Consider the following 15,863-nt stretch of genomic DNA (forward strand, 5'->3'; position numbering starts at 1 on the left):
AAATGGGGGGAGGTGGTTTGGTTTGTGGGGTTTTTTTAATGTTGAGCTCCCACTGAAAGGCTTCCCAGAAGTACCGAATTGTTTCCAGGATTCCACCCGGCTGGACTTGCTCTTTTTATGTAAAGAGCCAAAGCAGAGTTCCTCAGCAGTGGGAGCTCCGTACAGTAATTGAGTTGCCGTACAACTTCCCAACACAAGATGGCAATGAACGAATGGCCTTTGCAGGAGGAGCGGGGAGGATGAGCCGGCAGCAGGGCTGGTGCCAAGCCTCCCCTCAGGGGTTACTTTTTCTTGGGTTTTGATGCGTGAGCATGGCTTAGGCAGTAGACACTGGTTTCTTGGATGCTTGTTTTTTTTTTTCCTCTGGGAAGATGATGCATTTGTCTTGCCTTGTCCTTCTTGTTTTCCGCTCTGTTTTTTGTGTGTTTATTTGACATACAATTTGTGAAGATTGAAAGGCATGGTCACTTTTTCTCAGTTACACATTTCTCATTTGCATCGGCATGGAAAGTATTAGTTTAGTAACCTTTGTTACTAAAAAACTGTTCTGAGCTGAATGCTTTAATCATTTTGGAAAGAAAACTGGATCTTCCAGTGTCTTATCCTAGATGCAAGCTACAGATGTTCATATTGGAGTAGCATTTAAAACACACTAGGTGGTGCACATGTACATTGAATACTTTAAGGTGAATCCTAGCTTCAGGAAATCAGCAGGAGCTTTGCCATTGACTTCACTAGAGATGAAATTTCACAGAGCTCAAAGAATTACATATTCTCTGTCTTCACTTATTTCTTCTCTTATTCCTTTTAAACAGCTAAACTATGAATGTTGCAAAGGCGTCTTTTAGGTGCACAGGATAAACACATTAAAAGATAGTACATGCAAAGCATCTTTCCTCTGTCCGCATACTCTTCATCCAATACCCTGTTTCCTCACAAGTTAAAGAAAGCCTAAAACTTCACCAAATTGTTAAGTGTAACCATGTGCATTATGCAGGGAGAGTCACTGGCAGTAGGTGGGAAGGGACCTGCAGGAATGCCTGTGGAAACTTGATCCTAAATTGCTAGGTATGAATGTGAAGGGGTGAGCCTCTGAGTTCGTTTGTCAGTAACGCTGACACCTGTACAGGTGGCATGGGCTTGCTGAGACTTCCAACTCCACAAAAGCTTTTTGAAACTCTGGAGGAGTGAGCCCTCACATGAAGAAAAGATTGCTTAGGGCCATTTGTTAAAATTCTGTCATACGTTTGTAAGGTATGAAATATAACAGTTTGCAGAGTTTAATCATTTTCTTGTAAAGATTAAAACATATAAAAACTAAATAAACCTGTGTTACAGTAAAATACTTTCAAGTTTTATATCTAAAGTCATGGCTTTAAAGTCACTGCATTAAATTCCAAACTTACTTTTTCTCTTGTGTTGAATCCATTAGTGTTGAATATAAAACTTTTGCAAACTTTGAGCATTAATCATTTAATATCATATGTGCATATAATAAAGTCTCTGTTTCAATGGAGCTAATGTTAGCTAAGGTGGGTACTTCCATATGCAAGTTGCTGACTCAGGATCTGGAATTCCTGTGTATTCGGCTGTGTGGGCTCTGTCATGTCTGTTGTATATAACAAACTGATTTAAATCCAAGCAAGTCTCCTTTTTTTTGTTATGCATTTATGCAAAGTTGGGGATAAAGTCTGTGAGCAGTACTTCGCAGATAATAACTTGCTTTGTGGTTACTTTTTCTTTTTTCTTTCATTGCTGTTAGCTGCAGAGTAAAAATGTGCGAAACTAATCCTATATTGTGGTCATTACTGTAGCCTAATTAAATTTCTGTCCTTTGAGATAACTATCAACAGTATTTGGATTTGACCTCTGTCCTGCATGACATTGTTGATTACATGTGCTCCTTAAAGTCATGCTTTCACTTGGCTTTCTGAAGCCCTTGCTTCTATTTTCTCTTCTATTGTGAGCTTCAACTTTTTTATAAGGTCACAACAGCATTTCATAGGGGGCAAAGCTCAGCTGCAGGGGGAAAGATCTTCTCTCAAATAAGCAAATTCTTTGGTAATTTTCCCCTAGAAACCAGAGGCAGACAAAATGGCTCCAAAGGCAGCGGTTAGTAGTCCTTAAATCGATCCTTAAGGTGGTTGTTTAGAACTAATGTGGGGTTTGGTGTTTACAAGATACAGGGGGAAAAAGGCACAGTTCTGAAAATACTTGAACGTAGAGCCCAGATGTCACCTCCGCTGCTCAAAGGCAGTCATGGGAAAGAGGAAAGCATCCTAGGAAATTTGAAATGGAGCAGTAATTTTATTAGATCTGCAGAATTACAGTTATTTTGTGCTCTTGTGCCTGAATGTTGGAGTTTTAGAAGTTGCGTAAGTAAAAATGTGGTCACTTTGTAGTTATGAGACAACTGACAGAAGTGGCAGCCGTCTTGCTTTGCTCCTTTCAGCTGGTCGTAGCAGTGAGGAGCACACAGTTATAGTCAGATCCTAAGTTGGTAGAAGGTCACACCAGGAGATGTTTCCCTCTGGGGATCACCAAACCCATCTCCAACTTCTGATGAGTGTGTGCAGGGCCTGCTGTCTTCACTGTCCACTGCTAGCAGCTTATCTCAGGGCATTAATATGGCCCACATCTTATCAGGGGCTGGTTGCCAAGAGATTTGGTTGCCCAGATCTCAATCAGTCAAATAAAGTGCTTGTGTGGGCCGTCTGTGTCTAATGAGTTAAGGCTTGTGCTGGTGTCACCAGTGTGCTGGTGGCAGTCTGACTCCTGTGCTCCCTTGGAGCTCTGTAGAGGTCCTGGTGCTCTGTGGTGCAGGACGTCGGGGGCAACATGATTGGAATCAATCTGTGAGGTTGTGTCTTCAATTTTTCCTGCCTTTTGAATAAGAGCAAGTCAACGACAGTGTGCGCCACTATTTTTAGTAGATTTGCTAACTTTTTGGTACTCTGTTAGAATGCAAAATAATTGTTTTTTCATCATTATCATGTTTTTAATTTCATGTAGATAATTTATGAAATTTCCCAAGCAAGTGTGCTTTGACATGAATGACACTGGTTGAATGTTTAAGGGGTATTTTTTTTTTTTTTTTCCTCTCTTGAGTTTTGGGGCAGCTGCATGAAACTAATGAATTAAAACCAAAAGAATGTGTAGGACAGTGTGTGTCAAAGTGCAGATAAGGTAGTTCCTGCTTTGTGTCATGGCAGAAAGTGCTTTAAAAAGCTGCATCTTCTCAGAGAGGGAAGTGATCCTCAAGGGAGAACATACATCACTTGTAAACCTCCTGTGATGGAGTGATGGTTTACTTAACTTAAGAATCCCAGATGACCAAAGTCTGTCTGCTGTGATTTCTTGAAGTTATTGATGAAGAGTTAGGCACTGATGTCCAGGTTCTAAAATGGATCCTTACAGAGTTCAGCACATTTGTCACTGACTAAGCGAAGCCTATCACTTAAAGTTGACATGGAAAAATAATGATAAACTGCTATATGAGTAATGATGTATTAAATTTGTGTTAATCTTACCCTAGACCCATGTCTCTTTTATTTGAGGGTCATTCTGGTGTTGTCTGCCAAATTTAATTTTTTTCCTAAAATTTCCTTAATGACGCAAGGATCAAAACATCTAATTGGATGCTATTTTCTTTTTAGGCTTGGTTGCTTACGAGGGTACCTATTAATCAAAATTTAAGTATGTACTTATCATGGAGAGATTACTATTTCTATAAATGTAAACTTTTAAACTAACTGATGCATGTGTTTGTTTTGAACTAGTATGGAGCTGCGTAGTGTAATTTTCATGTTTCCAAAAGCTGGAGAAGTCAGTGTGTCGTGTATGTTGCACGTCGTTAACATTGTGGTGGACCCCACTTTTCTTCCAGTTTGGAAGTCTATCTAAAAACAAAAGAGAAGGAAGTAGTTTCAGTTGGGAATGATAACAAACTAAGAATAAATAAACACTTTTTTTTTTTTTTTCTTCAGGGCATGATGACTTAATTTTCTGACTATCAAAAATAAGCTTATGAATTTTTAGATCATAATAATAATCTCATCACCATTTCATTTTCTGACATCGTATTTTAAAGAGACTTTTAGATAAATAGTCCTGATAGCGTATATGTTATTACCTAGCTGATGACTGAATATGCTTCATTTTGGGTGGAGGACCAACATGTATCAGTTACTTCCTATGTGTCTATAGTTTTGTAGCCTTAAAGTTCCAGTAATCTTTACATAAGTAATTTACCTTTATAGCTATGTATGTCCTTTCTGCATAAGAAAAAAAAATGTGGTTTTTTTACATCACTGGATGAATTATTGGGTAATAGTTCCGGTTTTCCTTTATGCTTTTCACTAATTCTGCCAAAAAATAGTGAGCATCACGATGTTCTGATTTTCTATCTTAACTGCTTTGATTTTGAAATTTAATCTCTCTGGATCCATAAGTCTGATTCAGGATGCGAGTCTGTTTTACAAGGTTGCCTTGTCATTCTGCTACTAAGCTCCTTCTAGCTGTCCACTGAGCAGCCCAGCTAAAATCTGTTGAAAGATTGAGTTATTAGAATAGTTCTAATTAAAAATGTAAGGTAGAGACAGAGGGCTGAAAGGTGACCAAGTCCTATCTTGCTATTGCAGACATCGTGACTCTCATAAACTTGCAGTTTAATATAGATTAATAATCATCTGTACCTTAAGCTAAACTTAATGGCAGTATAGAAGTGTATATTAGTTTGTATCATGATTTGACAATATTTACTTTTCTGTAGACAAGGGGGACCAATATGTTACGTGCCATAGAAATGTATCTTGTATAAAGCCATCAGTAGTCTGTAGGGTTGTCAGTTTTGCTCCAGCCCCGTACCTCCCTTCTGGTGTGCTGTGTCAGAGACAGAAAGACGTGGTGCCTGCCAGCCTGAGAGCCCCGGGGACTGCGCCAGAAATACAGACACCTTCTGTTCCCTTCCACTGAGGAGGGGAAACATGTGGCCAAAGCCGTTTCATTAAGCTGCAGAGGTCTCGCTTGTGAATCTGGGGCAGTTATAGGTCAAGACATTGATTGATTAGTAATCTACAGTTTCATCAGCACAATGCACAATTCCTGTTTCTGGTGCTAAAAAGTGTTATTAGTAATGCTAAAATGACATTCCAATGTTCAGTATCTTGTATAAATAGCTGAAGTGTTTTCTGACAAGCTCTCTTCTACTGCTTCCTGATTATCTTTAGTCTGAAATAAAGGTGATACTGTTTTGTATAGGTAGCTGATAGCTTTGCTAGATATGATGTGCAGAGATTAATAATTAATATGATATTAATACTTGTACCAAAAGTTATTTCAGTGATGGCAGCTGTGATTTTAATTTTTTTTCTGTCTAAAATGACTTAAGATTAAGTTTTTATTGTGTTTCTACATCAGGCTAAATATGCAATCTGGAGGTGATCTTTTCCTTTATTCAAGGTGAATTCTCCTACACCAGGGAAAAGAAAAAATGTACACTTTATAAGTACCTTTGTAGAAAACGGGCTCCTTGAGGTTTTTTCTGTTTGCAAAAGGAGATTTTCAAACAGGTCACCAGCAGGCAGTTGTTGATGAACTCATATCCATGAAATTGGTATGTTGCCTGACCCTTGGAGATGTTAATAGTGATACTAAAACAATATGCTTAGCACCTTGTCTTGTTCTAGGGTTTAAAATATTTTTTTATGAGAGGAACACTGAAATCCTGTCTTCATCTATTTAATAGTGAAAGCATCTCACCTCTGCACTTGGACAGTTAGAGCACGTCCCAGTCCTTCTCATTGTCTTTCTGGAACTGGTAACTGAAGCACAGGTATTCTAGATGTTGCTTAGATTAAAATCCCTTTTCTCTGAGGATGGTAAAGGGATTTAAGGCAAACAGAAAGTTGTCAGTAAGTCTGGTGAATGTAATGATGAATGTCTAGCTTTATATCTGAGAGGGGAAGCCTGATTTATAAAGTTATTTACAACATTTTGTATCATAATTATGCCATTCCAGTGAGTGTACTTTGAAGTTGGAATTTATAGAAAGAACTCAATTGAACTTGCTGCAAATTCAAGTCTCATTATAGATTGCAATAGATAGAAGAAATATTTTGTAACAGTAAAGGAAAACTACTATGATGTAGCATCAGGTGGCATCTTCATTCAGTCTAACTACCAGTACCTAAAGAGTATGGTAGCTATTTTCTGCAAGCTTGCATTTTAAAAAGGCTGTCTATTTTTAATGATTCATGGATTTACTACATGAACTATTATAAATTCCATTTAAACTTTTCAGAGTTCTGCAGTGCTTTTATTACACTAATGAGCTAATTGTTTAAGAATCATTCACATGATTCATCCTCCTGCTCAGCCTTTTTTTAAAAAAAACTTTTAGCTGCTGAAACTCTCTTGACAAACCAATATTTATAGCAGTTTGACAGCAGGATGAGGAACAGTGTTTGTCTTTGTAACAGCTTAAAGAAAAGGCCTTTCCAGCACCCAGCCCTGCAGTTACAATCTTGACCTCTTTCTTATGCTGGGAACATACATACAGCAGACAAGCAGCACCTCCCATGTGTTTTCTTGACCCTTTGACTGTCCATTCACTTCCCATCTGTTTTGCAGCCTTAAAGGAACAGAGGGGGCCCTCTACTTATAAATCTGTCTTTGCAGCTGATAATTGATGTTCTGTCTCTTTAAGGGCAGCCTGGGTGGTTTTGCCTTTTTTTTTTTTTTTTTTTTTTTTTTAATTTTTATTTCCCTTTTGGCCCTTTTGTGGGGAAAAGTTCTGTCTCTTTAAGGGCAGCCTGGGTGGTTTTGCCTTTTTTTTTTTTTTTTTTGTCTTATAACTTTAGCTTGCCTCTTGGCCTCATCTGGAGGAAAATATGGTATGTGAACAAGAGGAAACTGGCAAAAAATGTGACAGGTAGTTTCAAAGGATTTTCTAAATGCAGCAGGACGTGACCCTGCAATGATCAGTAAATTACAGTAGCTCTTAGGCTGTGGTTGTGTGCGACACGAGAAAGCGTGTCGATGCAGGTCTTGTAACTGTGGGTGTAAGGTCTGCTTTTGGGGCATTATTTGGAGTGGCCACGCACGTGCTGCCTCATACTGTTTCAACAAAAAATAAAGCTTTTGCATAGCCCTTACAAAATCCAGGAATATGGTACAAAAAGCTGAACTTTGAAGAGATGATTTTATTTTCACACGCACACACGCTTCTCCACCTGACTGTAGGGGGTTGTATACAACTATGAGGTTTGTGTTTTAGGTAGCCCTAAACTAAAATTTGACTTTCAATAGGAAAATGTGGATCGACATTTCCAGTTTTTAATGGTGTGCTTCTGGGCATCCTGCTGAAATCTGACTAGAGACTGGGCTTTCCTTTTTACTAGAGGAAAGATGATGCATTCACAGCAGTAAATTCAGCATTTCTGCCTCTATGGTTAATTAACCATAACATAGAAGTAGCACAGCAAGCAGTGAGAATGTTTATAGGCAAGGAAGGGATTAAGAAAGGAAGGAAGATTAAAAAAAAAAAAATGGGGGGACTAAAGTCTTAGCACAATCCAGAGCAAAAGGAGGAACAACCATGAGCTTTCAAATATCAAAGCCATGTAAACATCAGTTGGAGGTAGAAATCACTTTAATGTAGAACAGGAGGATTTATAATCAGGTATTAACACATTTTATTGTTCTTTCATGCTGTAAGCTTCATCAAAGTACAAAATAAAGATGAATCTGTGTCCAGAAAGATTTTTACAATTTTTCTTGATGCTACAACTGAAAATTGATGTCATATGGGAAACCTTGTAAACAGGAGAAGGGAAAGCTTTTTGATTTGCCTACAGTACTTCTGCAATTTTCTCCTTGTTGTGGCACAGACGGACATGAACACTTTTAAAATTCCATGCTAAAACCATTGGGGTTTTACAGGTATGTATGATTTGAATGTCTCAAAATTAATTTATCTTCAGAAGCTTAAGCAAGATGGAGCTTGTGAGCAGAGGCCACATCTTTTATTAAACCAATTAATGCAGTTAGAAAATATATAGAAAACTTTTTCTTGCTACTTAGAGCATGGTTGAAATAAATCAATAATAGACTCTCCTTTTCTAATTTGTGTTTAATATTATTTTGAGATTATTTAGCCTTACCTCAGGAGATTAATTTGATAACTTACTTTAGCTGTTTCATTTTATCAGTGATTCCCCAGCTTCTGTACTGTTAATTAGTAGATAGCTTGACTATCTAAGGCAGCAATCAGTAAGCAAACTCTCCTTCAAAGACTCGGTATTTCAGGGGTTTCCTTTCTGACCAGTTTATGATATTAGGAAAAGCAAATTTTCTATGCCTGCATCTTTCTGTGTTCGCAGCGTATCCAAATCCTAATTACAGATCAATTAGTCTGGTTTTGAGCCTTTTAGATTTAGGATCGCAGGATTAATGAAAAGAAAATGAGTGGGTAGCACTATCATTTCATATGGAGATAAGGAGGGACTGAGCATGAATGGGGATCTCAAGACCTCTGAATAAAGAATTTCCTCATTCTGTCAGTGAAGTTTTATGGGACATGGAGGGAGGATTATGGGAATATTCATTACCAGATCAAGAGGCATAATGAGTTGATGTATGAACTAGCTTATCTTTTAGGTAAACACGGGGTAACTGGGAAGTAGAATAGCCATTCATTGCCCCCAGGCCTCTGAATTTTACTGTTCTAAAGATGGAAACAAGGGTTTAGTTGTGGTTATTAATTGATTTCATTTGATTTTTTTTGATCACTGTTTACCAGGTGCTGGAAGAATTCTGTATTTTTAACTTCAAGTCTGCGTTAAAACTACCAAAGATGACATCTTCTTTCTAGCATCCAACAATAGTATATATTTAAACTTCTGCAGTACTGTATAATAAGAGTGTAGTGCTATAACAGCCTTCTCATACTGGAGCGTTGTGTAACTGGGCTGCGGTGGTTCAACCTGTTACAAGAGTAATTTGCTAGTAGACTGGGTGCTTCTGATCTGGGACTTGCTTGTACATGGACAAACACAGTATCGCAAAATCTAGAAAGAGCAACAGGTCACCCTTGTCTGTTCCTCAATTTACTTGTATACTAAGTATTCTTACCCGAAACCCAGATTATGTTCCAGATTTGGTATGCTTATAAACCTTCCTGAAAACAAAATATGCTGTAATTTACAAGCGTACGTCACTAATATTATGATGTAAGTGTCAATCAAAACCTTGCAAATGTGGGTACGCAGCTTGTGTGTTTCACAGAGGAAACTTCCCCAAAGAAAGATGGGTAAAGTCTGACTTGAATTGTAACAATTAACTGTTGTGCCAAATGCAGTGTCACGTGGTGCTGATGAAGCTATGAGCACTTACCCCAGAATTGCAGACCCTGCACTTGCACTCGTTAGAAGAGTTCTGCCTGAGCATTTATATTTACAGGTTTATCAAGATTAGTGTTGTGTAAATGCATAACTGCCATTAGCCTATTTAAAAAGTAAACCCATTTAGGAGGCTGCTGCTCTGTGCTACAGAAGGGACTTGGGTGAAATGGTACGGGTTGGCTGGGGTCTGCTGCTGCAAAAGGCTTTACTACTGCAAAGAATATAGGGCAGAGAATGAATAATTGCAGCTATTTGGCAGTCATTGTAACTGTTCTTTTTTAAGAATAGCCAGCATGTTTTTTCAAAGTATTAAATTACCTCAAGACCTCATAATTATTACAGTTAAGCAATCATTTCAATTCAGTCCAAGTATAAAAACTAATAAAGTGCACATAATATGGAGGCAATTTTAGTATGTCTGTTCTCTGAGCAAACACAGCTGATTCAGTATATTCTGTTGGAATACATATTTGCTCTCCTGTTATTTTAATATGCCCTAATCAGAAAATTAAAATAGATTTTGTTGGCACAAACCTTTTTTTAAGGGTGAAATAATAGTTATAGATTTTTGCTGATGCTATTAATTTTCAGGACTGGAATATTTCATTAGCAAGAGGTTGAGAAGGGAAAATATTTGCATTTAATACTGCTAAATCTGGCTGCTTTCACTGAATCTAATGGCTTGATCAATATAAAGAACATACTTGGGGAAAGCATGTAGCAGTTAAAAAAGAAAAATCCTCATCAGAAATAAACCTATTGAAAGAGATCATCTAGTCTCCAGTTATCACTGGCAACTGGTGCTCATTTTGGAGAGTCAGGTCCAGGATCGATAACTTCCAAAAATATGTCAACTCTATCCAAGATAATAGGACATTATTTCAAAGGTTAATTTTGTAAACATACACAGAGCATCAGTATTGAAAGCCGAGCTAAGTAGTTCCCTAAATAAATGCCATAGAATTAATGTTTTCATTATAGAAGAGGTTTATGTACTGAGAAGCAAGCAATGTTGGTTTTTTTTTCTTTAAAAAAAAAAAGACTATAAGATACTTTGAATGTGCTTAGTAAGGAGAAGTGGTCATGGGACTATTTTTTTTTTTTTCATTGGTGGCTTTCAAAGATTCTCTATGCTGAGGATTTCTTTTAATTTCTTTTATTATTTATTTTCCTGGTAAAAATCAGCTACTGCTGTTTCTTAACTTTCAAGATACAGCTTTTTTTCCTTACACTGACTGTAAGTTTCATTTAATATCAAAGTATTTAAAAAAAAAAATCAGCTGAAATTCAGGACGGTTCTTTGGTGCTTGAGGACCCAGAGTGCGATTCCAGCTCACTGCGTTTGTAGATAAGCACCACTGGGGAAGAGGACAGTGAAGTGTTGAAAGTATAAGTGGCCTCCTCTTTGTAACCTGAGAATTGTATGATAAAGATATGAGTTTGAGATTTCTTCATCCTCATGCAGGCTACTTTCCATTTGTTATTTCAAATGCTAACTAAAATTCTGTACTCCTGTTACGACAGCACTACAGAGTTCTGTTGAGTTTTTGTTATTACTGCTCCAAAATGAATTTCCTAACTATCTGGGGATTGTCACCTTGTTACTAGATGAAACTTTTAGCTCTCATAGCTACCTTCTTAGAGCATTCTCTTTGGAGGATTTTGGGGTTTTTTCCACTTATGTATCCCATTTAATGCTGATTGTTTTATTTTCTTTTTTGTTGTTATTTCAGCTCAACAAAGCAAGTTTATAACATGTGGTTGCTACATGTTATAATTATTTTTTTTAAAAAAAAGCTCAAACCTCTATCTCATACAAGGGCATATACAGCTTTAATCCAATAGTATTTTTAGCATGGAAAAAAAATTTGTGTTTATGCCCATCTAACTTATTTTTGTCTGTCCTACTGCTCTTCCCCTGTTCCTTCCTATTTCTGAAGTGTGTGTTTTCCATGGCTATAATCACACACAGAAGGAGCTTCAAATGAGGATGTGGTGAGAGAAAAGCAGGAAATTTCACAGGCTTTGGATTCCAGCTATGTTCTAAATCTTGCTTCATAAGCAATTTAATAAATCAAATAGGTTATATGATGACAAGTGTTGTATGGAGTTGAGAAAAGAGTGGAAAAATGCCTAAACCCCTGAATTTTTCCCAATGTTGCCTTTTCATTCTTAGTAACTATTTGTAGTTGTGTACAAGTTGCGTTTTTGTAGAGAAAGAAAGTCCCAGCTTTAGTATTTTTATAAAATAAGATTCTGCCCCCACCCATCTGGTACCTACTGAAACGCAAGGAATTAAAGTGCAAGTTTTAAACATTCTTAATGTTGTGTCTGCCCTTTTGAATAGGTGTCTTGAGTGTTGACGTTTGGTTCCCTGAAATTCTCATGGCTGAAAGGGCAGTAGCTTTCAACTCTTTTTAGAATGATTAGTGGTGTTTGTGACACTTCCTGTGGAGAATAAAGATATTTGGTTAAATGTTATACGTAACAGGTGTACAGTAGTTCTGCTGTGCACCATCTAATGGAAACTTCAGGTTTTTGAAATGCAACATTTCTAGTATTGGATTGCTTTGGTAAATTTTTGAATTACTAAATCAGCGTGATAATCATAAAATATGTTTGTAGAAGTTCTTGACATGTAGCAAAATGTTTGAAATCTTAAGGGTAATATTGATGACAGTATCAGGTTTTGTTCATGTTTGGAGGTTTGGGTTGTGTTGGTTTTCTCTTTCTGGGCATATCCTCGATTTAGCAGTAGGTATTTGAATGGTGATCTTTAATTCTTCCAGAGAAAGTTCGGGAAATCCAGGAAAAACTTGAAGCCTTCATAGAAGCCCTCCATCAAGAAAAGTAGATTGTTCAAGCAGGTAATCATGTTTAGATCATAAAAAGATTGCTACAATTTTCTTATTGTCCAGTAAAAAATGCTTATCTGTCACTTTTGGATGCGCATGTTTACATCACTTACAAACTTTGTGAAAATTCCTTTTTGTTTTATTGCAGTGTCTGGCTGCTGCTGCTTCTTGCTTCGAAGCAGAACTATACTTTAGCTTTTATGCTACAAGCAGATACAAAATTTAGTAGAAATACAATTACTGGCTAGTTATGCAGATATTGTGAAACACTGTAGGCTATTTGATTACTCTCTGTTCATTCTTTTTAATAAATGTGTTACAAACCTCTGTGTTAAGAAAAAGAAAGCATAAATAGCTGGAATCAAAATTAATGGATCACTTTTTTTGTCTATAAAAGCATTTTGATTTTTTTTTTCCCTTGAAGGCACAATGTATTGTTAGCAAAAATATTTGCATGTGGGTAATTTCCAAATTTCTTTCTTAATTCTCAAAAACATAAGCCTAAGTGCTGTCATATATTTGCACATGTCTTAAAACAATCTCCTTTCTGTTCCAACAGCAACTTTACACAAGAATGCAGCCTTTTCCTGGATATCTTGCACAAAGAAGACTGAATAGAAATGGCTTTTTTGTCCCATTCTCTTTCCTATCTTTTGGGGAGCATCCTAAAATGATGGAGGGGAAAGAAAATAATGTCTCATGGGATTGAGAAGTTCAGTTCAAATCCACCTGCTCTTTTAATTTTTGAAGCTACATGCACATGACAGAAGGATCTGACTTGTGTGTCAATGAGATAGCTTGGGAGTTTGCTGAAGTTGTACATTTAAGTTTGGGGTTTTTTTCCTGAAAGGAAAAAAAAAAAGCTTTTATTTTTGGCACCTGTCTTGTATGGTAAAGCTGGATCAGATTCATAAAATGATTTTATCTGTTGTCATTTTCTTGCCTGCAGATGATCCTGGGAGTTTAACATAAAGTTTTAGTATTTGTATGTACATTAAAATGCCCTTCTAAGTAATGCAATTTGTATTTGTTATGCTCTGTGTTGGAAACATTCTCTGATCATTCTGGTACAGATTTAAAAGCATGGTATTGAGATCTTGAGAGGAAGTTGTGGATTTTGTTAAACTACTAAACTCTTGAGAGACATCATCCAAGCAATTCTTTTAGTGCTTTCAAGTGAAAGTACAGACTGGTATTCACTGACATCTTAAAAGGTTTGGCTCAGGAAATAATATCAACAACTGCTCCTTTTACCCATTCTTTCCTAGTATATGTTGTTACCCTTGAATCATAGCCGATTACATTTCATTTCTGGGATTGCACAGGCTCTGATTTCCTTGTTAAGTCCTCCCTTCACCATAGGTACAAAGTAACTTGATCAAGTGTGTGTGAAATGTAGAAAGATACTCCATACAATTCCAACTTCTCCAACCTCCTTAACTAAAAAAGGAAAAATACAATTAATCTCATTTTTTCTAATATCTACTCTTAAGACCAAAATCGCTTTTATAAGAATGTTATGCACAAGGTCCCACTTGATTTCTATCATTCAGTAAAATAGTAAGTAGTCATTCTTTTACTGCCTTTCAGTTTTGCTGTAGAAATGTCACTTCTGACAAATTTAAGCATGATTTAGCCTCTGTATCGTAGGTGCCTGGTGATTAATCACCACCATATTTTTCTGCCCACACTTTGCCACAAATGATCTGGATACACTTCTGAACACTATGTGGAAGAGGAAAGAGTTTGTTTTGCAGTTGTCTGATTGTGTATGTTTTAAAATTTACGTGGTTTATTTGTCCCATTTTGAAAAGGCTATTGATTTTGATGTGTGGCGATTAAAAGAGAGGAATCTGAATGTTTTCCAACAGATACTGTTTCTGTTTGCTTTCAGATGAAACAATACACACTTTGGTAAGATGTTCCCCCAATGTTCAGACATCAAATATTCAGTCAAGTGGACAAAAAGATAACGTAGAGCTATTCATAAAATGGTGTTGAAAGATTAAATATTGCAAGGTGATCTAAATGAATGTTTTGGGATTTTCTGTTTAAAATTACTTCCTGAAAATGAATGTTTGAGAAAGGAAAAATGAAAACATGACTTATGTCATCATCATTCTCTGAAGATAACTTCGGAAATGTAAGTTTGCACAATTCTGAAGGCAGAGTCCTAAAGTTGTATAGCAAGTGAAGCAAATCTGTACTTGTGTTAAATCCTTCTTTGTAAAAAAAAAAAAAAAAAAAAGACAAAAATACCCCACAAGTTTTGCATTTGCCTAGAGATCACTGTTTGAAACTTCTGTGTAATGTAAATGTTGCAAAATGTTGCATCCAGTGGCCCAGTGTTCACCTCTCTTAGCGTGATGTTCCTGGAGTTTTAGTTTCAACTTCTCTGTGCTGCTCATCTAAGACTTAGCATGATGTACTCCATGAAAACTAGGTATTTATTGAATAAAAATGTAACTGAAGGAATAATAAATATGGGTTTTGAACACAGTGCTATTGCACCTAATTCAGAAGTCACTTTGGCCTTCTCATTTCTTAAATTGTGAAAAAGTAACCTGTTAATGATGTTAAAATATCTGACTCAGGAGTGCTGTGTCAGCACCAAGATAGTGGTAACTGTACTGTTATCTTCTACTACGTAAATTAATGATTACCTTACCATTCATTTAATACATTTAGACAAAGGTGTCATGAAAAATCATTATGTTGAAAGGTTATCTTTCCGGAGGTTTAAATAATCAACTGATATTCAAAGTATAAAGGAAGGCTGGTTATGGAGCATTAGTTTCAGGTGCATTTAAAATAAACGTGTACTGGGACAATGGGTTTGAGAATTATAGAGCAGTCGGCTTACCAACCTATGAATTCAAGAATATATCTTTTTCTTTTTTTCATTCTTTTTCTTTTAGATGGAGACAAATTTTACAAAATCAATTGAAAAAAAACCCAAAAATCTATGGTATCAAAGGTGCTGCGTATTTACTCCACAAAGCTTAAATTGGCATGTTGGGATCAGTGAAGGATTATAACTCTACTTTAACTTGATTTCATGATTAAACTAAGCAAAAATGGTCTTGACAAATAAGCAACAGGTAATTTTATGCTGGTTTTTATAGGATTTTTTTTTAAGATTGGAGGAAATAAGAGTGCTTATCTCACTAGTAAGTTTAGTATCACTTAACAGCAATAGTGGGTATAAGTTCAAAATTGCTCCTTGTAAGGAGTATCTTACTAGATAATTTAGCTGTAGTTTTGTTAAGCAGCATAAGAAGGATGACTATTACAACAACTTTTAGATAGTAAACACAATTATTTGAACTGCCCCAAATATTTATGTGATACTCAAAAGTATCTTATTCCAAACTGTTTTGAACAAGTTCAGGATATTTTCCTGTGTTACATATACTACCTTCAGATTCTGCATAAAGCAATTTATTTTAAGGAGCAGACTAATTTGTAATTTCAGTGGGGTTTTGAGATTAGCAAATGCAAATATAATTATTCCATAAATAGATATTGCATTTACAAAGAATGTTCTTTACTGTTGTGTAGGTATGGTAAGATATTTCTGTTTCTCATTAAATGAGACATTATGAGA

General features: G+C 36.3%; 1 protein-coding gene across 1 annotated transcript in view; it reads left to right on the forward strand.

Moving 5' to 3' along the window:
• The window catches only part of OPA1 (optic atrophy 1 (autosomal dominant)), a 76,670-nt gene extending 61,892 nt beyond the window's left edge, over positions 1-14,778 (forward strand). The window contains exons 35-36 of the mRNA XM_014945791.1: positions 12,191-12,268; positions 12,816-14,778. Of these exons, the coding sequence (XP_014801277.1) occupies positions 12,191-12,255 (65 nt within the window). The 3' untranslated portion in view covers positions 12,256-12,268; positions 12,816-14,778. The remainder of the gene's footprint in view (positions 1-12,190; positions 12,269-12,815) is intronic.
• Positions 14,779-15,863: the final 1,085 nt, after the last annotated feature.

This window comes from Calidris pugnax, unplaced genomic scaffold, assembly GCF_001431845.1.
Source record: "Calidris pugnax isolate Ruff unplaced genomic scaffold, ASM143184v1 scaffold111, whole genome shotgun sequence".
Lineage (NCBI taxonomy): Eukaryota > Metazoa > Chordata > Aves > Charadriiformes > Scolopacidae > Calidris > Calidris pugnax.